Source organism: Schistocerca piceifrons, chromosome 1 (genome assembly GCF_021461385.2).
Source record: "Schistocerca piceifrons isolate TAMUIC-IGC-003096 chromosome 1, iqSchPice1.1, whole genome shotgun sequence".
Lineage (NCBI taxonomy): Eukaryota > Metazoa > Arthropoda > Insecta > Orthoptera > Acrididae > Schistocerca > Schistocerca piceifrons.
Window position 1 is genome coordinate 837,457,842 of NC_060138.1, and position 27,271 is coordinate 837,485,112.

The 27,271-nt window shown below is 42.3% G+C and overlaps 1 protein-coding gene across 2 annotated transcripts in view; it reads right to left on the reverse strand.

The window, feature by feature from the left end:
- LOC124794115 overlaps positions 1–27,271 on the reverse strand; it is a 157,103-nt gene that overhangs the window by 72,018 nt on the left and 57,814 nt on the right. For both annotated transcript variants that reach the window (XM_047258073.1, XM_047258074.1), the window contains one exon: positions 10,242–10,369. In XM_047258073.1, coding sequence (XP_047114029.1) covers positions 10,242–10,369 — 128 coding nt within the window. The remainder of the gene's footprint in view (positions 1–10,241; positions 10,370–27,271) is intronic.

Consider the following 27,271-nt stretch of genomic DNA (forward strand, 5'->3'; position numbering starts at 1 on the left):
TTACTGTATCGATTTTGTCATGAATAATTAAAACGATTGTTCTGTATGTTTGACGACTTTTCCTGTTTAAATTGATATCTCTTAAAAATGTTAACTACAGTGATGCTGAAAAAATCCTTTTGTATTTGCAAGATAATTGTAAAGCTTCTGAAACTGAAGATGTAAAATACTTTGATCAGTTCTGTAATTTTAGGCAATTTCTGAAACTGAATAGTAATGATTCTGACTTTTGTATGTTATCTTGTAGGAAAAATGGGTCAAATATTTTTGTGAAAGTTGTTAAAACTTGCCAAATAATTTTTCGGTATATCAGGGCACAATGCAAATGGAAAAAGAATATTTTCTCTCATTACAACACAGTGGACTGATGACAGGAATAGGTTGAATCTTGAATCTGTTAAACGTACGGTTATGCTCCAGAATTTCCTGTGTATCTTTCTACGACTATCTGCTAAGCAAGCCTACACTTCTACACAAAATCGGATCTTCAGAGAAGTAAGGAATGTATGTTATGTCTATTAATTAACTGATTAATTATATTTTTTTAACTTCGTCCTCGTTTTTCAAGCTGCTTATCCTCTTTTTTATACGTCTGCATATGGTCACCATATCCATAGGTAAACTGAATTACACATAACAAAAAAATTTTAGCAGTTTCATATTTCCTAAAAGCAACATTACATTAAAATAGCGAAACGAAAGGAGGGGAGGAAGGGGGAGAGGGGCAATTGCACGTGGCGCCATGTGAGAGGGTAGTCATACTTAGTTAATTGACTTTCCTGACAAAATGACGAACATGTGTAAGCTTAAATTGTTCTTACGAGTTTTTGACTGTGACAAATAGCAAAATATTTTGAAGGAACTGTTAGTGTTAGAGGGAAAAAAATCAAAATGGAGGTTGAAACGTTTGTAAATTATCAAACGAGGAGGACAGTGATACAGTAGATGAAGTGACAGAAACAGAAGTAAGAACGATAGTAGGAAATATAACATATAAAGGTACAGCAGAAATTGAAGGGGAAAGTACTGGTATGATGAGCCACATAAACAGAAAGTGTAGTTTGTTAGTCTTAGGACAGAACGAATTCAGAACAGAGATGTCTAAAGTAGAAAGAGCACAGAAAAATTTGAAACGGGTTAAGGATTAAAGAATTGGGTAACAGGACAGACCAATTTGGAAAAGACAGTGAATAAAGTTAAGGATGAAATTGACATGTAAAACAACTCAGGGAACAAAGTATTGTCAGACAAGAGGAACTGGAACATCATGTCTTCAAGCTGTTAGATACTATGGAAAATGTAGTGAAGTTCCAACCAGAAGTTCGTAGGACAAGAAAAGGTGAGATTTAAAAAAAAGTTGTAATGAACTTTAAAGGGAACACACCAGCACAGGCTGGGGACGTAAGAGAAGACCAGGAATTGAACTAAGTTACTAATGAAGTGAAAGGCAGTATGGAGAATCTGGATAGAAAAGCAAGTGAGAAATTATTCAGATTAGGGCAGAGATTACTGCGATTAGAAAAAAAATTTAATAATGTGGAATTTGATTCAAAAAGTAATTTATACCCTGCAGGTTTTGTTAATGATGTAAAGATTGGATTTACTGTAGACTGAACTGAAAGCCACGAAGCAAGACAAGCAGGAACTTCACTGAAGTGTGACAGTATAGAATGGAGATACAATATACCAGAAAAACGACACTTTCGATCAATTATTTCTGCAAAGTGTTAGTCACAGGAGAAACGTAGAAATGTAAAGAATGAATTCATGAGGGCTCCTAGGTACAACAAACAGATGGAAATAACTTGAAAAAGTGTTGTGAGGATTTGAATGAGAGATTAAAGTATGAGGGTCGGAGTTTTAATAGTAGCAATTGTTTATTTACGACTTATACAAAACAGATACATGTTTTAAGATTTTACTGCACTGAAACTAGTCGACAGCGTTGTGTATAGCCCTTTGTAAGTGATGCGAACGTTGTAGGATCCACTCAGCAGCGCCAGTTGTGTTTATAGTTCGAGTGGAGCGGTCTGTTGTTTGCCGAATCTCTGTAACTGTTCTGAAGCGAATGTCATGAAGTGACTCATTTAAATTAAGAATCAAGTGCGAGTCACAAGGGCTTAAGGCCAGGGAGTGTAGTGGATGGTACAGCACTTCCCAGCCCCAGCAATTAAACAAATCTGTCGGAACGTGTCCCATATGTGCCCGTACCTTGTTTTGCAAAATAATGAGTGGGTCCTGTAGAAAAAGTTTCCACTTCTTTCTATTCGTTTTTGGAACTACAAGAGGAGGAGGAGGAGGAGATTAGTGTTTAACGTCCCGTCAACAACGAGGTCATTAGAGACGGAGCGCAAGATCGGGTGAGGGAAGGATGGGGAAGGAAATCGGCCATGCCCTTTCAAAGGAACCATCCCGGCAGTTGCCTGAAGCGATTTAGGGAAATCACGGAAAACCTAAATCAGGATGGCCGGAGACGGGATTGAACTACAAGAGGTTTGCACCAGGTGCTGGGGATAATTATTAGTTCAGTATTGACCATCTATGTTGTTGACTTGTATTGCATTGAACTGGGGACCTAGAAACGACGGAGAGGCTTCATCCCTGTCGTAGCCCTCGGTGGTGCACAACCCCTCAACAGGCTACAGCAGTCCACTCGCCCCACCGCCGCACCACACCGATCCCAGGGTTATTGTGCGGTTCGGCCCCCAGTGGACCCCCCGGGCACGTCTCGTACCAGACGGGTGTAACCCCAATGTTTGCATGGTAGAGTAATTATGGTGTGCGCGTACGTGCAGACAGTGTTTGCTCAGCAATCGCCGACATAGTGTAACCGGGTTAGAATAAGGGGAACTAGCCCACATTCGCCGAGGCAGATGGAAAACCGCCTAAAAACCATCCACAGACCGGCCAGCACACCGCACCTCGACACTAATCCGCCGGGCGGATACGTGGCGGGGACCGGCATGCCTTCCCGTCTGGTAAGCAGCGCGTTAGACCACATGGCTAACTGGGTGGGTTGTTGATGACTTACTCATTGATACTAAATACTGAGAAGAAAACACTGTGAAATTTTAGATGAGAGTTGTAAAGCCACTCAGAATCGAAAAACGATTTTGAGTCTGAAAAAGTAGGAGTTCGTACAAATGAGTTGATATTTTTGGGCTTACAGTTTCTATGGATGTAGTTAAGAAGGGGGCAGAGAAAATAAAAGGCCCTAAGAAGTGCCAACCTTCCATGAACAAGAGACTTTCAAAATCATTATTAAGGCATTATGGAGTATGTAAGAAATTTGTGAAATGGCAGAAGCTGAACAGTCCACATTTAACGAGTTAACTGGAATCCAAAGTTAATTGTGTTTAGGACGAAAACTGTCAAAAGCTGTTCGAGGAGTTAAAACAAGAATAGTGTAGGGATGAAATTTTGAGGCACCCAGATTTAAATAAACTGTTTCATTTAGGAGCAGATAGCAGTGGATATGGGACTGGAACTAAGTTATTTCAAATTTTTTAAACTGAAGAGGAACTAGATTTTAAGCTTTCGCTTTTGCAAGGAGAGTATTGAGTATGTTTGAAAAAAATTGTTTTGTAAAAGCTCAAAAATTACTTGTGGGAGCACCAAGTTACAGTGTATACTGACCACAAATCACTGACTTCTCTAAAAAAAAAGCTGTAGTTGATAAACGGTAGATTAGATCCTTCAACAACACCAATCTGGGATTAAATACGTAAAGAGGATTCACAGTTCCATTCCTGATACTTTGTCCAGATTACAAGTTGAGGGAGGAGATGGTAAAGCAATCAGTGGAAGTGATCACATAAAAATATTTTGCATAAAAGGGATCAAAGAAGAAAATGAGATTAAGAGAATTAGCAGAAATATGATGAGGAAACAGAATAATGAGGAAATTCGAAAAATAGTAAAGAAAAAATTGGGGAGGAAACGAAAGGATAAGTTACCAGTATTACGAGGGTCGGTCAAAAAGTAATGCCTCCCATTTTTTTTCTACTTAAAGAAATTAAGTTAAGTGAAAAATTTGAATTTGGCGCCATTCCTCAAACCTTCTTCTGCAATCCACTGCAGTAGTAACTTTCTGTGTCAACAGGTGGCAGCACAGCAGAAGTTTGTAAGATGGCCGACATCGATGTTCGTTTGAGACAGCGTTGTGTGATTGAATTCTTGAATGCAGAAGGTGAAACGCCCATACGCATTCATGAAAGACTGAAGAAGGTGTATGGTGTTGTGACAGTGGATGTCAGCACTGTTAGACGATGGGTTCGTCGTTGTAAGGAAGCTGAAGGGCAAACACCGTTGACTGACGAAAAGCGGAGCGGCAGGCCGGTGAGTGCAGTGACTCCACACAACATTCAGCAAGTTGATGACATCATTCGTGGTGACCGTCGGGTGACTGCAGATGAAGTGTGTCACATTATTTCTCTTAGTAAAGGCAGTGTGATCACGATTATTAAACAATTGGGGTACTCAAAAGTTTGTGCACGGTGGGTTCCAAGAATGTTAACCAATCAGAATAAAGAGGCAAGGAAAACAATAGCCTCCCAACACTTGCAGCGCTTCCGTTTGGAGGGAGATGAGTTTCTGAAAAAAATTGTGACCGGGGACGAAACATGGGTGCATTTTTTTGAACCCGAATCAAAGAGGCAGTCAATGGAGTGGCGTCACACAAGCTCGCCGAGGAAGAAAAAATTCAAAACTGTGCGATCGGCAGGGAAAGTTATGGCAACAGTTTTCTGGGATACAGAGGGTGTGATTCTGGTTGATTTTTTGGAGCAGGGATGCACAATAAATTCTGTTCAATACGTCACAACTCTCAACAAACTTAAAGCACGTCTTCAGCGAGTTCGCCCAACAAAATCAATGGCAGATGTTCTTCTTTTGCATGACAATGCAAGACCACACACCAGTCGTCACACCTCTGACGAGATTGTCAAAATTGGATGGGAAGTTTTGCCTCATCCCCCATACAGCCCTGACCTGGCACCATCAGACTTCCATCTGTTCGGGCCACTAAAAGAAGCTCATCGTGGGATTCATTTTGAAGATGAGGAGGCCGTCAAAACATCCGTGCGTCAATGGCTTAGGAAGCAGAGCTGTGATTTTTACCGTGCTGGGATACATGCCCTTGTTCAAAGATGGACCAAAACTGTAGAGATGGGCGGAGATTACATTGAAAAATGACAAAATGATCCTCAATGTTGTGGTTTTCAACCTATGTAATTGCATTTAAATTTCCTGACAATTAAACGTAGAAAAAAAAATAGGAGGCATTACTTTTTGACTGACCCTCGTATATAAAATTAATGAAGGTGTATTGTTCAGAGGGACAAATGAAAATTCAGGTGATTGGAGGCTATGTTCACCCAAAGAATATGCAGACGAAATGAAAGACTAGATACATGCTAGTTCTGATGATGTAGACCCCAAGAACTGCTTATAGAGATTAGCAAAATGAATTTACTTCTATAATATGACTAGGAGAGTTCACAACAGAATAAAAATTATAATAGGTATCAATGGTTTAAAGTTAGTAATAATACCAGCAGACTGCTAATGAAAGTGTAAAACCAAACCACCTAATGGAATTGGTAGTTGCTGATTTGTATGGGCCTCCGTGAAAAGCGAAGTAAATTTTAGTTATATTGTAAGGTGGCTATAATTTCGCAACTTACAAGTACTCCTCTACATACTATGCCGTGATTTAAAACCGCAATTAGGTATAATTTGATAGGTTTATATATATATATATATATATATATATATATATATATATATATATATATATATGTGTGTGTGTGTGTGTGTGTGTGTATAAAGAAGACTGACATTGTCACGTACACCCTGTAAATAGTTGTTACCGCTTGTTGCATGAAAGGTGACGGAGTGTCTTTATTATCTAAAGAGTGTAATGAATGATAGCCTCCAGCAACAGAGGTTGAAACGCCAATGGAAATGAAACGGCAGGCGCAACTCAAAACCCTGGGTGGCAAAGCCCACACAGGTGTGTTGGTCCTGCTTCACACAGGAAGTGCCGAGACGAACGGTCTGGGCACCTAAGCGCGGAAGCACAATACAGCGGCAGCTGGCCGATATTGTAGTAGAGGGCCGAAAGGATAACTGGATAATACTTCGGAAACTCTGAAAATCTTGGACGCAGCAGAGAGGAACGAGGAAGCGTTACCTCGGAAATCGCAGGCTGGGTTATTTCTGAGGAAATTTACTCTGAGAAACCATTGTATGAGTATAGGCGGCGTTCGGAAGAATCTGTAGAGAGGGAGAATATTCTGTGGTTTCGAGAATATGATTCGCCTTCTGAGTTACGAGGGAGGGGAGCCGAGCTTTGCTCGGAAGCCACCGGTGGAGAGAAGAGGTCTTCCGTTTGGAGCAACTGGGTTTGACAGTCGCTCAGTATCAGCTTTTGTTGGTACCGACGGACTTGCTGTCTTTGCTCTCACGAGATTTTATAGTTAGAACGGTTTGGCACTGAACTGTTGCGAACTTATACCGCCACGCGGGATTAGCCGAGCGGTCTAAGGCGGTGCAGTCATGGTCTGTGCGGCTGGTCTCGGCGGAGGTTCGAGTCCTCTCTCGGGCACGGGTGTGTGTATTCGTCCTTAGGATAATTTAGGTTAAGTAGTGTGTAAGCTTAGGGACTGATGACCTTAGCAGTTAAGTTCAATAAGATTTCACACACATTTCAATTTTTTTTTTTTAACTTATACCATTCTGGACTTCGCCTCCGGGTAAGGAGTCGTCGTTGAGTGCTCATCGTTCAGTGATTGAGAGCACTTCTTCTGCCTAAACTCACGTTGAGACGTTATCTGAACTCCGCCCTTGTGGCTGGCTGGAAGTTCGCGCTTTTCGCCTGTAGAACACAGAGAAGAGAAGACGGTATTATAGTGTACTAATCAGAGGACCGCCTTCTGGCGCCCTAGTGATTGAAAGAGTTTAATTTGTGGCTGTAGCTCTTCCATCGTCACAGACGTGTAAAAGAACCATCACTCCGAAGCACCGGACGCAGTACATACGGTGATATTGCTAATTGCTTTGGCTTATTAGGGCTATAAAGCCAAACAGCTGTGATCACGCAAATTTTATTTCCAATTATGTTGCATCCACTGTAGATCATCTTTGAAAGTAGTGTCTTCTAGTGTTTGGTACGTAGATGATGTCAGTCGTCTCACGTTATTTATATGAGATCGCGTAGCCATAAAAAGGGGCAGATTTGGGCAATTGATCAATCGTATTAGTTAGGAAATTCATTTGTATCTCTTTATGTCCATCGCACATTGATATATAAACATTTGTAATAAAGGGGGTTTTAATCTACAGTAAATGTATAAGAGGAAACAGCATTTATCATTTAGTAGTTACTAGTTCCCTTAATCATTCATTTATGTTTATGTTGTAATTTATATGTTAAAGAACAAGAAGGAGATAATCACCATTAAGAGATCCTAAGATCTGCTTCAGGGAGTAGTCAAACAGTGCGAAATCTTCATTTTGCGTTCAGTATTTCCATTGCGCATATTCATTTTACACCCTCCTGGAGTCGCATCATGGATATGGCTTACCCTACCAGGATCCTAATTAGAGTCTTCTGATGGTAGCCATAAAGTGGTTTGAAACCTCGGAGATTTTCAACATTTTTCTTCTCATTTATAATGTTTAGGTGTTATTTATAGTGATCACTAGCTTGCATGTATGTCCGCAGCTCGTGGTCGTGCGGTAGCGTTCTCGCTTCCCACGCCCGGGTTCCCGGGTTCGATTCCCGGCGGGGTCAGGGATTTTCTCTGCCTCGCGATGACTGGGTGTTGTGTGCTGTCCTTAGGTTAGTTAGGTTTAAGTAGTTCTAAGTTCTAGGGGACTGATGATCATAGATGTTAAGTCCCATAGTGCTCAGAGCGATTTGAAACAAGCCAGCTTGCATGTATAGTTTACACTGGGAAAGTAACGCGATAACATTAAAAAATAATACAGGGTGTCCGAAAAGTCTTCTCCTGATTACAGGCTAGAAGTAAGATACAAATATGAAACTTGTGTCGAATTGTTTAGAACTATCAAAGTTTTTTTTCTGCTTTAGGTTCGCAGTACGTAAGTAGTGAATGAGGTGCAGTGCCCAAGAAGCCATGTTAACCAATCAGGAGAAGGCACAGTGTGTCCTGTGGTACCATGAGACAGGATCGCCAACCACAGCGCAGAGACACTTCCAGACAACATTTGGAAGGAATCCATCTGATGTCAAGAGCATTAAAGCCTGGTATGAGAAGTTCAAGAACACAGGATCGGTTGCTGACCTTCCGAGGTGTGGTCGACCAAGAACCTCAGCAGACAGGGTGGAAGCTGTAAGGCAGTCTTTTCTGCGAAGTCCGAAGAAATCGGTGCGCAGGGCCTCACGTGAATTACAGATGTCAAAAAGCTTTCTCCATGACATTTTACACAAACGTTTATTGTTTCGTGCACACAAAGTGCAAATCGTTCAGGCCTTGTTGCCCAATGACTTGGTGGTCGAAATGCTATCACGTATTGAGGACGAAGATGGTTATCTCAGACGAATTGCCTTTTCCGACGAAGCGACCTTTTTCGTCAGTGGAGTAGTGAATCGCCATAATGTGCGCATTTGGGGTTCACAACCCCCTGGCGAAGTCATGGAGTGCACCAGAGGCAGTCCAAATGTGAATGTTTGGTGCGCGCTGTTGCACGACCGAATTGTCGGGCCATTCTTCTTCGCTGAGGCTACTGGACGGAAACTGAATATCGTCTAGATGTGCTACGTGCTACCAAGGGTGCTCATGTGGAAGTTTACTAATGTGTGAAAAAAAACTTTGATAGTTTGTAAACAATTAGACACTAGTTTCATGTCTGTATCTTACTTCTAGCCTGAGTTATCAATTTATGTAATCAGGGAAAGACTTTTCGGACACCCTGTATTTGTGTATTTTATTGTATTTCTTTTCAGAGGCGTTGTGCTTCAGCTCGCTGGCTGCAATATATTAATGTTTATGTCATGCCATTTGTCGTTGTATTTGTTTGTATTGTACAGACACTGATCGTAAACGAGGTTGCCATTAGTTTAGCTTTTTTGTTGTAGATATTTCATGTTACATGTCGGTTGCATAATAAATGTGAGTAGAGTAAGTTGTGTGTACTTTTAAGGGAACTCTTATCAGAGATCAGTCTATGATAACTAGGGCGAAAGCGCGCTTAGTAGCACAACAGATCACTAGTTGTAAAGACACAGAAATTGCAGATACACGGGGTAGTCAAGAAAACCTATGGGATGTGAAAGAGTTAGCTTTGTTAGCAGCACATGGCACAGGTGAGGAGAATACCGATCCAAGGGAACTTTTGAGGATGATAGACACAATCAAGCCCGTCGTGGGCAATCTGATAGCGAAGATGAGGAACAGAGACACACTGAGGCAATCATAAAGATACAGAACTACAATGTAGGGAGTCCAAGTGAATCCGGAACAACTAAGAATCGTGGTAGATCGCCGTCGGTGACATCGTCACGAGGCAGCATATCAGGGGTGCGCGGTGATGACTTTTTTGAACACCAAGAAATGAAAAAGGAAAAGAGCAGAAGATCACCTAACAGTAGGGGAAGGGAAAGTCACAATAGGAGAGAAGATTCAGATAACGTCAAATTGCCTTAGGTCCACAAGGATTCCTTTCCATAGGTAAACTGAACCACGGACAACAAAGCAATTTTAGCATTATCATATTTTCTGAAAGCAAAAGTAGTGAAGAGAAAGGAGGGGAGGGGGGACATAGCACAGTGCACAAAAATTTATTTACCTCATAATTTATTAAATATTAAAACTATGCTGGGAGTAACAGATTCTACATAAGCAAATCCACAAGTATCGAGATAAAATACGTGACTGTAGAATCTAGAACTATCTCCGCTAAATATGTAGCCAAGGGGCTTAGGATTGTAAAGTTGGATCTAAAATGAAATTTTCGAAATCTGATAAGGAAAATACGGGCAAGTACAAAAAAGGGTATGGACAACTTTGCACTCTTTTTCTAATAAACACACAAGGATTACCTATGTAGAGGTGTCTTGCAGAGGGTTAACATTACAGTCAGAGAGACAAAGAAAATAACTGTGAAAGCCAAATAAATGAGGAAACAGATTCCAGGAACTGAGCACTTACGGGAGGCTTTTAGGTCTTTTCGTTCATATAATGTATCTGAAAAGAGGAGAGAAAAAGAGTACTTACCATGTGTTCGAATGCGAGGGGAACGAAAAGTTGTGAGAGGTGCGACACACCAATCGAGAGCAGCTGCGCAGCATTTCGCCAGTCGTTGGAGAGCTGTTCCAGGTAAGTCGTCGTCCCGTTCTGGAATTCTGGAGCAGAAGACAGACGATATACACTATGTGATCAAAAGTATCCGGACACCTCCAAAAACATACGTTTTTCATATTAGGTGCACTGTGCTGCCAGCTACTGCCAGGTACTCCATATTAGCGAACTCAGTAGTTACTAGACATCGTGAGAGAGCAGAATGAGGCGTTCCGCGGAACTCACGGACGTGGTGAGGTGATCGGGTGTCACTTGTGTCATACGTCTGTACGCGAGATTTCCACACTCCTAAACATCCCTAGGTCCACTCTTTCCAAGGTGACAGTGAAGTGTAAACGTGAAGGGACATGTACAGCACAAAAGCGTACAGTCCGACCTCGTCTGTTGACTACAGAGACCGCCGACAGTTGAAGAGGGTCGTAATGTCTAATAGGCAGACATCTACCCAGACCATCACACAGGAATTCCAAACTGCATCAGGATCCATTGCAAGTACTATGACAGTTAGGTGGGAGGTGAGAAAACTTGGATTTCATGGTCGAGCGGCTGCTCATAAGCCACACATCACGCCGGTAATTCAAACGACGCCTCGCTTGGTGTAACGAGAGTAAACATTGGACGATTGAATAATGGAAAAACGTTGTATGGAGTGACGAATCACGGTACACAATGTGACGATCTGATGGCAGGGTGTGGATATGGCACATACCTAGTGAATGTCATCTGCAAGCGTGTGTAGTGCCAACAGTAAAATTCGGAGGCGGTGGTGTTATGGCGTGGTCGTGTTTTCCATGAAGGGGGCTTGCACTCCTTGTTGTTTTGCGTGGCACTATCACACCACAGGCCTACATTGATGTTTTAAGTACCTTCTTGTTTCCCACTGTTGAAGAGCAATTGAGGGGTGGCGATTGCATCTTTCAACAAAATCGAGCACCTGTTCATAATGTTACACGACAATAACATCCCTCCTGTAATGGACTGGTCTGCACAGAGCCTTGACCTGAATCCTATACAACACCTTTCGGAGGTTTTGGGACGCCGACTTCGTGCCAGGCCTCACCGACCGACATCGATAGCTCTCCTCAAAGCAGCACTCAGTGAAGAATGGGCTGCCATTCTCCGAGAAACCTTTCAGCACCTGATTGAACGATGCCTGCGAGAGTAGAAGCTGTCAGCTGTCATCAAGGCTAAGGGTGGGCCAACACCATACTGAATTCCAGCATTACCGATGGAGAGCGCCACGAAGTTGAAGTCATTTTCAGCCAGGTGCCCGGATACCTTTGATCGCATAGTGTACTTGGAAACAAGCAAAATTTTCAGATTTCTGTAGAACAACTTTCACTTTATGCCTTCACCATGGAACATAGAGAGTATCAAAACAGAATTTACTTTTTGGAACTAGATCAATATACGCTGTCGGAAATGATAAGAATTATAGCATGGACACCTTGTCGAAATGTTACCAAACTCGTACTCCAGTATTTTTATGACTGTGGGTTGTGATGATCGAAACTCCATCCTTATCCTTTTCAGTAGGGAAAACAGACATTCCAACAGATGAAGAATGATGTGAGTACACGATGGTTATTGTGTGTGTCTAATGCTAACAGAATTATTAAGAGGTAGATCACAGAACAAAATGTCCAGAGGACAGGCCTGTGCAGTTTATCTCCATCTTTTTGGCTTTGAAAAAGGTCGAATTTTTCACATAAAGGATCCGAGAATATCATTCCGCCAGATAGCACAAACAGTTGGCTGTAGTGCGATGACTGCAGAACATGTGGTGAAGAGGTGGACTCAGAACAACAGCGTGGCCATAGGACCACTAACCGACTGTGCCAGAAGCTTAAGAGAATCATCAGGGAGAATCTGTGTGGAAAGAAACGGGACATTGAAAAATGGTTCAAATGGCTCTGAGCACTATGGGACTTAACTTCTATGGTCATCAGTCCCCTAGAACTTAGAACTACTTAAATCTAACTAACCTAAGGACATCACACAACACCCAGTCATCACGAGGCAGAGAAAATCCCTGACCCCGCCGGGAATCGAACCCGGGAACCCGGGCGTGGGAAGCGAGACGGGATATTGAAGTACTGAGGAATGACGAGCTGCATTTGAAGTTCCCTAATGCTGTAGACACTGCATTAATAAACTCCACAAAATGCAGTTCCATTGAAGAAGAACAGACATCTCTAAAAAAAGCCAATCACAGAAACTGGACAGACAAATATAGACACAAGGAAGGTAAATACAAACAAACTTTAGGCAACAGAAGAAATAATTCAATAGATCGACGATGAGGGTTCAAATCGTTCAAATGGCTCTAAGCACAATGATACTTGCACTACTGGCCATTACAATTGCACACCAAGAAGAAATGTAGATGATAAACGGGTATTCATTGGACAAATGTATTATACTAGAACTCACATGTGATTACATTTTCGCGCAATTTGGGTGCATAGATCCTGAGAAATCAGTACCCAGAACAACCACCTCTGGCCGTAATAACGGCCATGATACGTCTGGGCATTGAATCAAACAGAGCTTGGATGGCGTGTACAGGTACAGCTGCCCATGCAGCTTCAACACGATACCACAGTTCATCAAGAGTAGTGACTGGCGTATTGTTACGAGCCAGTTGCTCGGCCACCACTGAGCAGACGTTTTCAATTGGTGAGAGATCTCGAGAATGTGCTGGCCAGGGCAGCAGTCTAACATTTTCTGTATTCAGAAAGGCCCGTACAGGACCTGCAACATGCGGTCGTGCATTATCCTGCTGAAACGTAGGGTTTCGCAGGGATCGAATGAAGGGTAGAGCCACGGGTCGCAACACATCTGAAATGTAACGTCCACTGTTCAAAGTGTCGTCAATGCGAACAAGAGGTGACCGAGATGTGCAACCAATGGCACCCGGTACCATCACGTCGGCTGATACGCCAGTATGGCGATGACGAATACACGCTTCCAATGTGCGTTCACAGCGATGTCGCCAAACACGGATGCGACCATCATGATGGTGTAAACAGAACCTGGATTCATCCGAAAAAATGACGTTTTGCCATTCGTGCACCCAGGTTCGTCGTTGAGTACACCATCGCAGGCGCTCCTGTCTGTGATGCAGCGTGAAGGGTAACCGCACCCATGGTCTCCGAGCTGATAGTCCATGTTGCTGCAAACGTCGTCGAACTGTTCGTGCAGATCGTTGTTGTCTTGTAAACGTTCCCATCTGTTGACTCAAGGATCGAGCTGTGGCTGCACGATCCGTTACAGCCATGCGGATAAGATGCCTGTCATCTCGACTGCTAGTGATACGAGGCCGTTGAAAAGCTAATCATTTGCATATGACAGCATCTTCTTCCTGTCGGTTAAATTTCGCGTCTGTAGCACGTCATCTTCGTGATGTAGCTGTTTTAATGGCCAGTAGTGTAACATCTGAGATCGTCAGTTCCCTAGACTTAGAACTACTTAAACCTAACTAACCTAAGGACACCACATACATCCATGCCCGAGGCAGAATTCAAACCTTCGACCGTAGCAGCAGCGTGTTGGGGATTAAAGCGCCTAGAACCACTCGGCCACAGCGGCTGGCTGACGATGAGGGGGTAAAGAAGAAATACTTTAGTTGATCGACGAAAGAAGGAAGTATACATATGTTCAGAAAAAGAGAGAAATTCAGAAATAGAATTGACTTGGGAATGAAATAAATAAGAATTACAGGGAAGTCAAAGTGAAGAGGCTGCAGAAATAATGTGAAGAAATCTGAGCCGTGCGCGCGCCCTACTATCGATTTTGGTACTCGTTGAACCTCAATGGTTTCGTTGCTGAGTTTCGGCGTTTTGGGCTTCCAATGTGGTGACACTCCTGGCAACAACGCGAGGCTAATTTAAGATCGAGTAAATCTTGCAGAAGTGACTGTCTGCTCAGGAGGCCATTATCTGGAGGTCGACCTGTTGACCTTTAAACGGAGCCGTCTTGGAATGGTGGCCTGTGCTGAGGTGTCGCAGTGGGCTGCTCTCTGTGTTTGGGTCGTTGGAGTTTACTTCGGGGGCCGCGCCTTCGCCTACTGAAGAACTGTTTCCCTAGTCTGTCCTCCAGATGACGAGGCTGCACAATGCAGTTCGTTTTGGCGAGTTCCCTGCTGCCTTAACTGGTGGACGTAGCAATCTGCATCTTCCGTGATTGACTTCGGTCTAACGCATGGTAATTTCCAAGAAGCGTTGCGTATCGAACGCGAGAGCTCTGAACGATACATATCGTTCGACGAAATAACTCGAACGCACGGCTGTCATAGCGGGAGATATGGAAAGTGTTCAGCCTGTTGCCAAGGGAACATCGTGTATCGTTTATTGTTGTGAACAGGAATGAGTGCAGCCGCTGTAGTCTCGAGCCGCAATACTCTTACCAGGCGAAAGTTAATTCCTCGATTGCGTAGTGTGCAATCTCGTATAGAATTCTGTTGTGAATAATGATTGCTTCCAAATGAAGAGTTCATGAATTGTGCGATTTGTTACGGAAACCGCTGTGTGAAACTTCTAAGAAAGGTGCCAAAGCTGATTTCCCATTTCAGTTGTAATGTGCATGGTGTCACAAAACTCATCGGAAAGGAAGAACTCATTTTTCGACAGTTGTAGTTTGACTTCCGAAAAGAGCATTATTTTAGTCTCGTGTTGGGTAAAAAACTACCCTACAAACTACTGCTTCCGAAACTGAGTTATCGACTACCGACAGACACCGTTTGTGACTATTACGAGTTCTGTCGAGAAGTCTGCTGTGTGATAGTCACGAATGACAGTGTTCTGATTGGTGGACAAAACAAGTAGCTTGAATAAACAAATCGCACATAGCCGCTCGGAAATACAAGAAAGGACGGCTGCTAAAAAACGAAATTGGACACAACATAGATTTTCGGAGGCACTGAAAGGGAATCCCGAAAGTATAACTGAGGGGCAAGAAAACTTTAATGTTTCTCATAAAGGACTTCATCTTACCAGGGACCAAAGTTATAACAGACGGGATTAAATCCTACAACATCTTGAAGAAAAAGGATGGATTTATAAATCAACATGAATTTATAAATCATTATCACCTCTTCGGACGATCCATTTGTCCACACGCAGATTACAGAGCGGTTGTGTTAATCTGTCAAATCGTCTATTAAAAGAGAGAGCCGACAGGGAGACAGTGTCGAACTGTACCTCCTCCAGTACCTGTATTTCCACAATTTGCGGCTGCGTGAGAAAATTCAATCTTCTCAGACTCTCCCAATAATTCTCAGAGACATATCTAGAATGTAACCGGATAATGGAGACCAAGGATTGCTCCCAGTTGCGTATACAACCCGCGGAAATGAAACAGACGTGGTTGCCGAGTAAAGTAAGTGAAATCACTAGTTCCCTTTGCAGTTGACGTTAACTTAGTAAATATTTGGTTTTTTTTTCGTCGCTCTAGCCACCACAATAAACAGTATCCTTGTTTGTCGCCACAAGAGTCGCCTGGTCGATATACAGGGTGAGTTACTATTGCCACGATGAATAGATTCGAAAGTATGATAGGACCTGAAAAGCTTGTGGGAGAACAGTTGCATTGGACAACGGGGGCCATAATATGACGTTGGTTTTTTATTGCTAGGTTGGGTCACTTCAGAGATATGAAGGTCAACTTTGTTTTTTTTTTAATGGGATGCTATAGTTTGGCATTGATAGCTGCTATCGAGACGAATCCAACGATGTGTAACAGTAAGATCTTTGAAGGTCAACGAAGGTCAAAAAGGTGGCATGAACGTCCATTTACAGAAGGTGTTCGAAGTGATGACCATTGGTATGAATGCAGTGCTGCAATCTTCTTATCATGGATTGAGTGGTATTCCTTATCACTTCGGCACTTATCGAAGCACATGCTCTGACAGTTCTCTCTCACATATCTTCAGGTGTAGTTGGAACGTCTTTATAAACAATGTCTTTACGAATCCCCACAAGAAAAAACCCAGATTTGCAAGTCTGGCGAACGAGTCGGCCACGACAAATATCCTCCGCGTCCAAAACAACGATTTGGGAATTGTCTCTGCAACTCATTTCTAGCCATCAGCGAAAAATGTGCCGGACACCCATTGTGTTGATACCACACTCTGTTCCTTGTTCCTAAGGATATTTCATCCAATAAAAGATCTAATGTTTATTGCAGAAATATGGTGTACTTATTACCATTAAGATTTCCTTCGATGAAATACGGACCTATAATTCTGTCCTCCAGGATCCCACACCATTCACCGACCACGGTTTTCGTTGTGTAACTTGGCGCAGCCAACGCGGATTTTCAGTTGCCCAATAATGCATGTTATGCAAAGTAACATTTCCATGGTTCGTGAATGTAACCTCATTAGTAAATAAAATAAATTAATAAATGTGTCATCTCTCTGAATCTGAAATTGAGCCCATCGGCAGAATTCAATGCGATGCCTACAATCCGTACCAGTTAATTCATAGTGCAGACTGTTACGGTAAGGATGATATTTATGGCGATGCAGAACACGAACAACACTGTTCTGGCTCATGCCAGATTCCCTTGCGATTTGACGCGAACTAACACAAGGATCTAGAACGACAGTGGCAAGAGTACCAATTTCCGTTTCCTCGTTAGTAACTTTCCTTTGCGGGATATGTTTCCGAAGCTTTAAAGATCCAGTTGCTCTCAATTTATCATACACATATTTAAAATTTAGATGTACCACTTGTAGGGTGAGTACGTTGGGGATATCTTTCAGCGTATAAGTCTCTTGCTCTCACTGAATTTCGTTAGCATTCTCTGTAAATGAGAAGCATATCGACTTGTTCTTCGAAGGAATACATTATTCACATTCTCTTGATTCGACGATACTAGTCTTACCGTTCCTATTAGTGTTGTATTGCGAAACCGTCGAATGGTGTTTACATGTCAATGGCACGTTAGATGGGTACGCCGTATTCGGCGAATATTTACTACTTGCACGACATACGAGAGAGAATTGTCAGAGCATGTGCTTCGATAAGTGCCGAAGTGATAAGGAACACCACTCAATCCATGATAAGAAGATTGCAGCACTGCATTCATACCAATGGTCATCACTTCGAACACCTTCTGTAAATGGACGTTCATGCCACCTTTTTGACCTTCGTTGAGCTTCAAATACCTTACTGTTACACATCATTGGATTCCTCTCGATCGCCGCTATCAGAAAATAAGTACCAAACCATAGCATCCCCTTTAAAAAAACAAAGTTGACCTTCATATCTCTGACGCGACCCCATCTAGCAACAAAAAACTAACGTCATACTATTGCCCCCGTTGTCCCATACAACATTTGCCCCACAAACTTTTCAGCTACTATCGTACTTTCGGATCTATTCTTGATGACAATAGTTAGTGACTCACCCTGTATACTGTACGGAGCCTGCGCGTTCGGTAGACAACGCTTCTTGGAAATTACCTAATGCAGGAACCATGGTATTTGTCAAGCGTTAATCTGTTAATTATGGCTCGCAAGACTAACTTTTCCTTGTCATCTTTTAATGTCTTTTGTTGATCTTGTCCATATTCTTCTGGCCGTACTTCGGCTAGTTACATTAACAGAGCATCGTCATGCTGAACGTCATTTAGCCTAACGGTCACTGGACTGAAATATTTGCCTACTGTTGGTGCGTGCAGTTGTAAATCTAAGTATTTTATATTCTCGATGTTAAATACTTCCACTCAAGTTTAAGACTCGTGTTCTGCGTGTTTTCGGGGAGGCATGTGCCGCCTTTCACTTGCTAGCTGAATCTGAAAACTAGTGCCATTGAATTTAAGTGCTTCTTCGGGTTTGGTATTTGTGGCCCCAAAACAGGTTCTGTTCCATGTTCCCATGATACTGTTCTATTTAAGGAGACTTTAAGGTTTGTCATTAGTCTGTTATGTAAGTCTAATTTCTGTTCTGCATATTCCAGAAGCTGTTATAAATCGAGCAACCGCCTGGGCCCCTAAGAGGAGCTGTTGTTAACTGATTAGAGTATTCTGCTCCGTTCACTACACGAACATGCGTAATTTGTGTTATTTTAAATTTTTTTATTAAGGTCCTGCTCTATCGGCTTCACAGACGTGCATCGATTGATTCCTTTCTAAATGTTTGACTTTTTTACCTGTTTGGTTTAGTACTGATCATAAAATATTCTGCCTTGTCCGCTTTACAGACGGATACAAAAGGTACTCTTAACAAAAACTTGGGAACAATCGTTTCACTGACTGCCTCACAGACGCGTATAATTTGTTGTTCTTTTTATAATGTTGCGTGTTAATGATTTCGGTTACATGCTCTGATAAGCTTTGAACGTACGTTGGGTATGCTTCACTGGCAGATGCAATTAGCAGCCTTTTAATATTTCATTGTCTGCTTCACAGACGTGTATAGCACATTAAAAATCAGCTGTCTGCTACTGTTTATTGCAGAAACTATTGCTAAAATCTTTTGTTAAATATATGCCCGTTTATCAGACTCTAAGGATTTGTTTTGGATACGCTGATCGTTGTAATAAAAAGTATGTTCCCCGTGGCGATTAAATATTACTTGTTTTGATACTTGTAAGATTGACCTCTATGGTAAATAAATAATTGTGTCTTTATAATTGTTTTGTTACGCACAGCACCTTACTGCTCGCAGATCCTAGCTCCCTACCAGTTCAAAATCGAAAAGGATATGATCAGCGGAGGGACTGATTAGTATATAAAAACGTCAAAACAGCTTCCGTGAAAAAAACCAAAGGTTTTAACGTTAAGAACTCAAGAGGAATTAGATTTTTATATACGAACTAGAGAATGAATAGGAGCAAAGATTACACCGAAGACCTCTACGATGGGGACGAGAACACAGGGGATTCATTAGGAAAGTCAGAGTTGTGGAAGACTTCCGATTTGAGTTTTCTGCACGCTTAATCAGTCCTTCCGACGACCGTTTCTCATTCTGTTTCTTCACATTTTTCCAGTAGCCAAATGACTTTGGTTTCCCTGCACTTCATATTTACGTTATTCCTAAGTGACTTTCATTGCTGTGTTCCACTCTTTTCCTTATCACTTGTTGACCTCCTTCCCTTGCGTCGATCAACTGATTTATTTATTCTGTTACCCAAGGTTTTTTCGCAGTTTCCTTCCCTGTATCTATATTTGTTTGTTCATTTTCTGTGATTGCCCTTTTCATAGATGTCTACCCCTCTTCATCTGAGGTGCCTATTGTGGAATTCATTATCGCAGTATCTGTCACATTAGAGAACTTCAAATGCACCTCATCATTCTTCACTACTTTAGTTCTCAACTTCTTTTCGTACTGATTCTTCTGGAACATCCGCTTGAACTTCACTCTACTCTTCATCGTAACTGAATCGTGACCCGAGTCTATATCCGCTCCTGGATACGAATTAAAATCCAATATTTGATTTGTGAATCTGTCTTACCATGGTATAACCCAGCTAGAACTTACCCGTGTCTTGAGGCCTTTCTGATCATAACTTCCGTGCGGAAGCAAGTGTTTTCGGCAGTTAGCGAGAGAGACAAGGACTTCCCCTCCCTTTCGCTCAGCTCCAAGGTCAAGCCTGGCCTCCAACTGTTTATGATTAAACTTCGTGATTCCTTCCTGTTTCCGTCTCGCATATTTTTGTGAGCGGCCGTACTCTAAACCCAAGTGGTGGGTGGGACATTAAAACCTTCCTCTTCTGAACTGTATGAACAATACATAGCGGAATTGAAATTTAAAGATAATGGAGCTTTGAGGAAATTTAGATTCTGCTGTGTGTTGAAGGAGTGTGATAACTTATGGTATCTGTGAACAAGTTGGTGCGTGTGAACATATCGCTTAAAGTAGTGAGGAAGAGTTTATTTTCCACCCACAACTAGATGGAATGTGAACAAGAGGACTCCAAATTGTGTGTAGCGCAGTTAAGGCTACTTTCATGTTGTTCAAGTCAGTAATTTACAGACCCATGTAGCGTGGATGAACACACTTTTAGGAAAATAATAGGTTTGAGTGTGACAAGGTGAGGAAACCCACCGCCCCACAGTCCTTTTCTTGTGATTTTTGAACAGAGTATTCGCTATTACACTACTCGCCATTAAAATTGCTACACCAAGAAGAAATGCAGATGATAAATGGGTATTCATTGGACAAATATATTATACTAGAACTGACATGTGATTACACTTTCACGCAATTTGGGTGCATAGATCCTGAGAAATCAGTATCCAGAACAACCACCTCTGGCCGTAATAACGGCCTTGATGCGCCTGGGCATTGAGTCAAACAGAGCTTGGATGGCGTGTGCAGGTACAGCTGCCCATGCAGCTTCAACACGATACCACAGTTCATCAAGAGTAGTGACTGGCGTATTGTGACGAGCCAGTTGCTCGACCACAATTGACCAGACGTTTTCAGTTGGTGAGAGATCTGGAGAATGTGCTGGCCAGGGCAACAGTCGAACATTTTCTGTATCCAGAAAGGCCCGTACAGGACTTGCAACATGCGGTCGTGCATTATCCTGCTGAAATGTAGGGTTTCGCAGGGATCGAATGAAGGGTAGGGCCACGGGTCGTAACACATCTGAAATGTAACGTCCTCTGTTCAAAGTGCCGTCAATGCCAACAAGAGGTGACCGAGACGTGCAACGAATGGCAAGCCATACCATCACGCCGGGTGATACGCCAGTATGCCGATGACGAATACACGCTTCCAATGTGCGTTCACCACGATGTCGCCAAACACGGATGTGACCATCATGATGCTGTAAACAGAACCTGGATTCATCCGAAAAAATGACGTTTTCCCATTCGTGCACCCAGGTTCGTCGTTGAGTACACCATCGCACTCGCTCCTGTCTGTGATGCAGCGTCAAGGGTAATCGTAGCCATGGTCTCCGAGCTGATAGTCCATGCTGCTGCAAACGTCGTCGAACTGTTCGTGTACATGGTTGTTGCCTTGCAAACGTCCCCATCTGTTGACTCAGGGATCGAGACGTGGCTGCACGATCCGTTACAGCCATGCGGATAAGATGCCTGTCATCTCGACTGCTAGTGATACGAGGCCGTTGGGATCCAGCACGGCGTTCCGTATTACCCTCCTGAACCCACTGATTCCATATTCTGGTAACAGTCATTGGATCTCGACCAACGCGAGCAGCAATGCCGCGATACGATAAACCGCAATCGCGATAGGCAACAATCCGACCTTCATCAAAGTCGGAAACGTGATGGTACGCATTTGTCCTCCTTACACGAGGCATCACAACAACGTTTCACCAGGCAACACCGGTCGACTGCTGTTTGTGTATGAGAAATCGGTTAGAAACTTTCCTCGTCTGAGCACGTTGTAGGTGTCGCCACCGGCGCCAATCTTGTGTGAATGCTCTGAAAAGCTAATCATTTGCATATCACAGCATATTCTTCCTGTCAGTTAAATTTCGCGTCTGTAGCACGTCATTTTCGTGGTGTAGCAATTTTAATGGCCAGTAGTGTATATAGATTGGGCCTTTGCACTTCCTTTTTCAGATTTTGTAGCTTCCGTACTACTTTAAAAAATTTCTACGTTTCACTCACCAACTCGTATAAAGCTCCCATTTCGTTGGTTGTTCAATCTTGTTCTCACGGTTACGTATCCATTGACATTCTGTACCCAGAAGTACGAATGGGGCACTAATTTGAAATCTTTTGGCAGTGGAGAGAGTGTCACGACATTTTATCAACTACAGACTCCACCTACTATGCATCCACAATATGTGTCTTTAATGCAGTGGAGTCCATTGCCGGCTGCGTTTTCAGTTTGCTGATCACTGCTGATTCTTCCGCTTTTCGCAGCAGTTTCCCACCCCAAAGGCAAGAGGTTGCCCTGAAACTCTGTCCGCTCCTCCGCCCTCTTTGACAAGCCTTTGGAAGAGCGAGGATGACTCGTTATGCCAGAAGTCCTTGGCCGCAATTGCTGATGATCTTTATTCAGAAATAAGTGGTGGATCTCGTCGAACCAGAAGCCAGGACGTTTTAGTTACTAGTCAAAGGGGCTACTCTTCTTTCCCGTGTAGCTAGATTCTCATGCTGTGATTCTCGATGATCAGTTCTCTGTTTTTCTCTTCATTTTCCGTTTTAATCTTAGTTCTTGGAATTAAAGTTCTTCATGCTTAAAGTGATAAACCCTCAGCCACGGGTGCCTGCGCCAGCTAGACTGCTACAAAGCCATGTGTGCTCCTTTAAGGTGATGATTAATATTTCGTTTGCTGAGCTTGTTGCAATGTTGAGAAATTCTACGTAAATTTAGCTTCCTGGCATTTTTCTAGTGCTTCTGTTTTTACTCTGATCTTATTGGGTTTTGTATAGAAACTGATTTGTTCGTGGGATATGCCTATGTTTTTAACGCCTGAAAAACATAATGTACGATCGTCAGATCTACAAGCTTGATCATACAGTTATGTGAATGTTTACTCTATAATATTTTAATTGTTAACTTTTTTACTGTTCCAAGACGAAGTTCTGGCCTCCTGCAACTCACTTCGTATTATTGGCGAGAATCTGCCTAGTTGCTATTATTTGGTGTGTCGATTATTTCGCAATCGGTAATTCCCCTTGCATTCGATCACATAGTAAAATCCAGGTTCATAATTTGATTTCTATTGTTCACTTATGTAGCTTCACTTCAAAATAAAGTAGGAGAAACTGGTCAATCGTGATGTACGAATAATTATGTCAGTTAAAAAATTAGAGTTGCAAGAAATAGTGTTTACATTTAACATCGCGTACTGAGTGTATCAAAAAGAACTTAACGTCTTTGAAAACTGGCACAAACTTATATATACGACTTACAAACTTAGTCTTGGTGTCATCTTGAAGGAAAATAGACCAACTTCTGACTCACATGGTAGACTAGTACAAAATCACGCCACTACAAGCGCTAGCGGCAGTTGCAGCAAAGATGGCCGTCTTTACCGGTTCTGAGTGTGTTCTCTGTGTGATTTGGTTTGAAGAATCGAAGTATGTAACAGCCCTGTAACGAAATTTTCGCACAGAGTATGGTAAAGTTCCTTCCAGTAGATCTACAAAAACAATCTCATTTGGAAAAATTACTACTGTGTTCTGACGTCCGCGATTTCCTAAATGTCCGCTTCCCAGGTAACTGAACGGTCTTAAGTGTGGCAGTTGCCTGGCTCCTGCGTTCACTGGACTGACACCTCTTGACTTTTTCTTTCATGGATTCATCCATCAAGAATATCGTGTTTTTTTTCCACCCTTACAGGCTTCCCTGCCAGAGCTGAGAGCTACAAGCTACCTCACAACTGTGCAAGTAACACCCAACATGCTGCAGCGAGTTTGGCAAGAAATAACTTCAGATGGGATGTGTGCTGCATAACCGATGGAAGTCACATTGAATTTGTTTCGGCTTAAGGTAAAAAGCTTGGTGTATTTTGCTATAAAGTTACACCGAAACAATGTCTGTAAGTTAAATGAATAAATCAGTATGAGTTTTCAAAGCTGTAAAGTCAGTTTTGATACATATGTTATTATCTAATGATTTGGCTACTTTGCTGTTAAATGTGACTCTATAAATCTTAATGTTCGAGATTGGAACACAGTTAGGTCTCGTAGTGTCTGTTTCTCACTGTGTATCAATGATATTTCGTTCGTGCTACACTCTTGGAACTGCCACTTAAGTACTGATGACATTAGCAATATGTAAGCGCCAGCTATAAAACGACTGCTGCTGTCGTGTCAGCGCTTAAATGATGTCCTGTGTTTAGTATCACGATAGGCACAAAACATGGGTCTAAAACTAAACCCGTATAAATCGCAGGTCATCTTCATATCATACAGAAAGTGGATCAGTGGACTTTTTCGTAAAACAGTTCACACTATACCTCTCGATGATATCCACTTACACCATCAAAAAAGAGTAAAAATTCTCGGTACAGTTTTGGATGAGCATTCCAGTTGGGAAGAATAAACTGTTACAGCATGCAGGAAATCTCTGTTTTTTTTTTTTTTTTTTTTTTTATAAATAACACAGAAATTAGTCCAGTCTTTAGTGCTGCCACTCTTTACTACTGCGATGTAGTTGAACAACTCACAAATAGTGGAAGCTCCATAAGACTCGAACTAGCAATTAATGCTTGCATAAGAAGTGTGTGTGTGAGTGTGTGTAACATTGGACTGTTTCATACTAGGGTGGACGCGAATGGAGAGGCTAAGTTATTTACACATGTTCTGTCTTCTTCACTGATTTCTCAGTCACATGTGTCCTTACGTATCAAATACCTGTCATCATTCTGTAACTGCACTACCAGACTGTAAACGTCCAGCATCTTATATCTTGACTGTACCGCTACATAACACTAAAACTGTCTGTATCTGCCTCTTCATTACAGCTATATAGCTCTAGCACGAACTAACTTCTAACCTGCATCATTTCCAAAACCATTCTGCATTTGAAAGGAGATTAAAGCTTTATCAGTTATCATCTGCTTATCTTCCCCTCTTGGCATATCCCCGTTGCCTTCGTTCTGCCCAACAGCGAATCAGTGTCCCTGCCTTAATGTCAACATTATCTGTGCTTTCCTAGCACCGATCTACTTCAATTTTCTTCGTTCCATCTCATCTCTTAATCTTACCCACTCATTTCTCACTCTTCCTCTGACCAATCAATCTCTTCTCCATAGTGATTCCTTCTGTACTGCTACGATACATTTTTGTTAGAAATCACTACTTACATTTGACAAGATACTGGCAGTTCTTAAATTCTACATACATAGGTGAAGGGCTTGTACCTAGGGCATGTTTTTTTTAACCATTATTTAACCATTTCATTGCTTGCCTTATTTCCTGTCAAATGAATCACAATACACAAGAGTTTATTAAAAGGCTGTATCACAGAGATCATTCTTCAAAATGTTGTATTTGGCTTAAGATACAATGCGGTGGTGTACCATGAGGCATAACTTAACATAAGTGAACAAGTCGTATGTTACAGCTAGACCCCCTGAGCACAGACCTAGGGCTAATAAACCGAACATCCAAATAAATACAAATAAAAGTAATTTTCCTGGGTAAGAAATTAGACCCAAAGTTCATGTTAATACACATTTAAAAGCAAAGAATTACTTTTATTGCCTTAGGCCTACGTAGCATTTCTATGTTGTTAGTCTCTGTTGCTGTATTGTAAATGTCCTGTCCTTGGTGTGAAAAAGACTGAAGTTACATGCAGGCTTGGGGTACAAGGCTCTCCCCTGTTCATTATTCTGTATGTATATGTATCTATCTATTATTATTATTATTATTATTTTCGATCATTCCCATTTAAAGAGAGCGTTTGAACTTGAATTCCTTTATGATGATTGTTTATGTCTATCTATTATTATTATTAGCATTATTACTATCACTATGTTACTATTGTGCAATGCGTTGGGACTATGTCTGCTTAGATATAAGAAATAGCATGAACACCCTAATTTTACTAGGTGATATAATAGCATAAATAAGTAAAAAACAAAATATAGCAAACTCCACTATGGTTTGTAATCCACGTTGAACTGCTTGTTACGAAACAGCGTCTATTCTTGCCTTCTTTCGATTCAAAGTATTCTTTCTGCTGGCACTGGCGTTGTGTAGGGGCTCCTCCTATCCTCTGTAGCAATGTGTGCCAGCGTCCGCCTGCTTAGCTGGGTGGTAACGTGCTTGCCTCCATTGCACTGGGCCCGGGTTCGTTTCCAGGCCGGGTTGGAGATTTTCTCCGCTCGTGGCCTGGGTGTTGTGTTGTCATCATCATCATTTCATCCTCCTCATCGGTTGCAAGTCGCCCAACATGGCGCCGACTGAAATAAGACTTGCACTTGGCGGCCGAACCCGAATGGGACCTCCAGGCTAACAATGCCGTACGATCAATTCATTTTTTTTATGTGTGCCAGGAGGTCCCTATGAATTTACAGATGGACATTCAACTCCATAAATTCCGGCAGAAACTGACAGCACCTTTCTGCATTATCTCTATTGTCACAACGACAATGAGCAAGAGTGTTAAAAGGTCACCTGTAGAAGCTTCGCGTAGACCTTTTGTGAAGGTGCAGTCTAGACTGCATCAAATCACGTGGTAATTTTTAATTCCACACTTTTTCTACGCCCTCACATTGAGTAGGCTGTAGATACTCCCATCTTCAAAGACCACAGTCTTGTTCACAGGGCAGCATGAGTACATTCCTGGATTAACGACCACTTGTGGGTCCTATCGCTCTTTGCTGGCCTGCTAAATCTTATTCTCAAAAAAAAGGTCTGTGACTTGCGTTTGAAACGTAGAAATCAACGTCCCTGCCATCTGGTACCTCTGTAGGGTTTGATGAGTGACCTCATCTGGGTGTGGCGTACTTGATGAACTTTGTACACTCTCTTACTCGCTGGACTCAGGCCATAACCAAGGATGGAAGCAGTGTGCCATACTGGGGTGTTTGCGTGATCTCTGCTCGGTGGAGGGTGGTGACTAATTTTTTGTCTGATGTGCTTATCTGACACCAATTGAATCGTGTCCTCAACGTCCGTGTAGAATATTAAGTGTAATTAACCTTACGTGTAATCCAGTTATCAGGAGACATGGCTCTTTTCGTCCGGTGTGGTTGCTGTTATGAGGGGTGTTCAGATGAAAAGGTGTGAAACAACACTGTGGTTATAACTGAACTCTTTATTCAAAAGTAATCACCAGAGGCCTGAACGCAACTATCCCACCGTTTCACGAGCCGAAGGATTCCCTGTCCCAGAATTCCTGTGGCTGTGACGGGAGACACTCCTCCACAATGCCCTTCCGTTCCTCGTCCGAATCGAAGCACTTCCCTTTGAGATGTACTTTCATTTTTAGCGGACCAAACACATTGGAGTCGCAGGGTGACATGTCCGGGCTGTGGGACAGAAGCTCAAGCTCCTCCCAT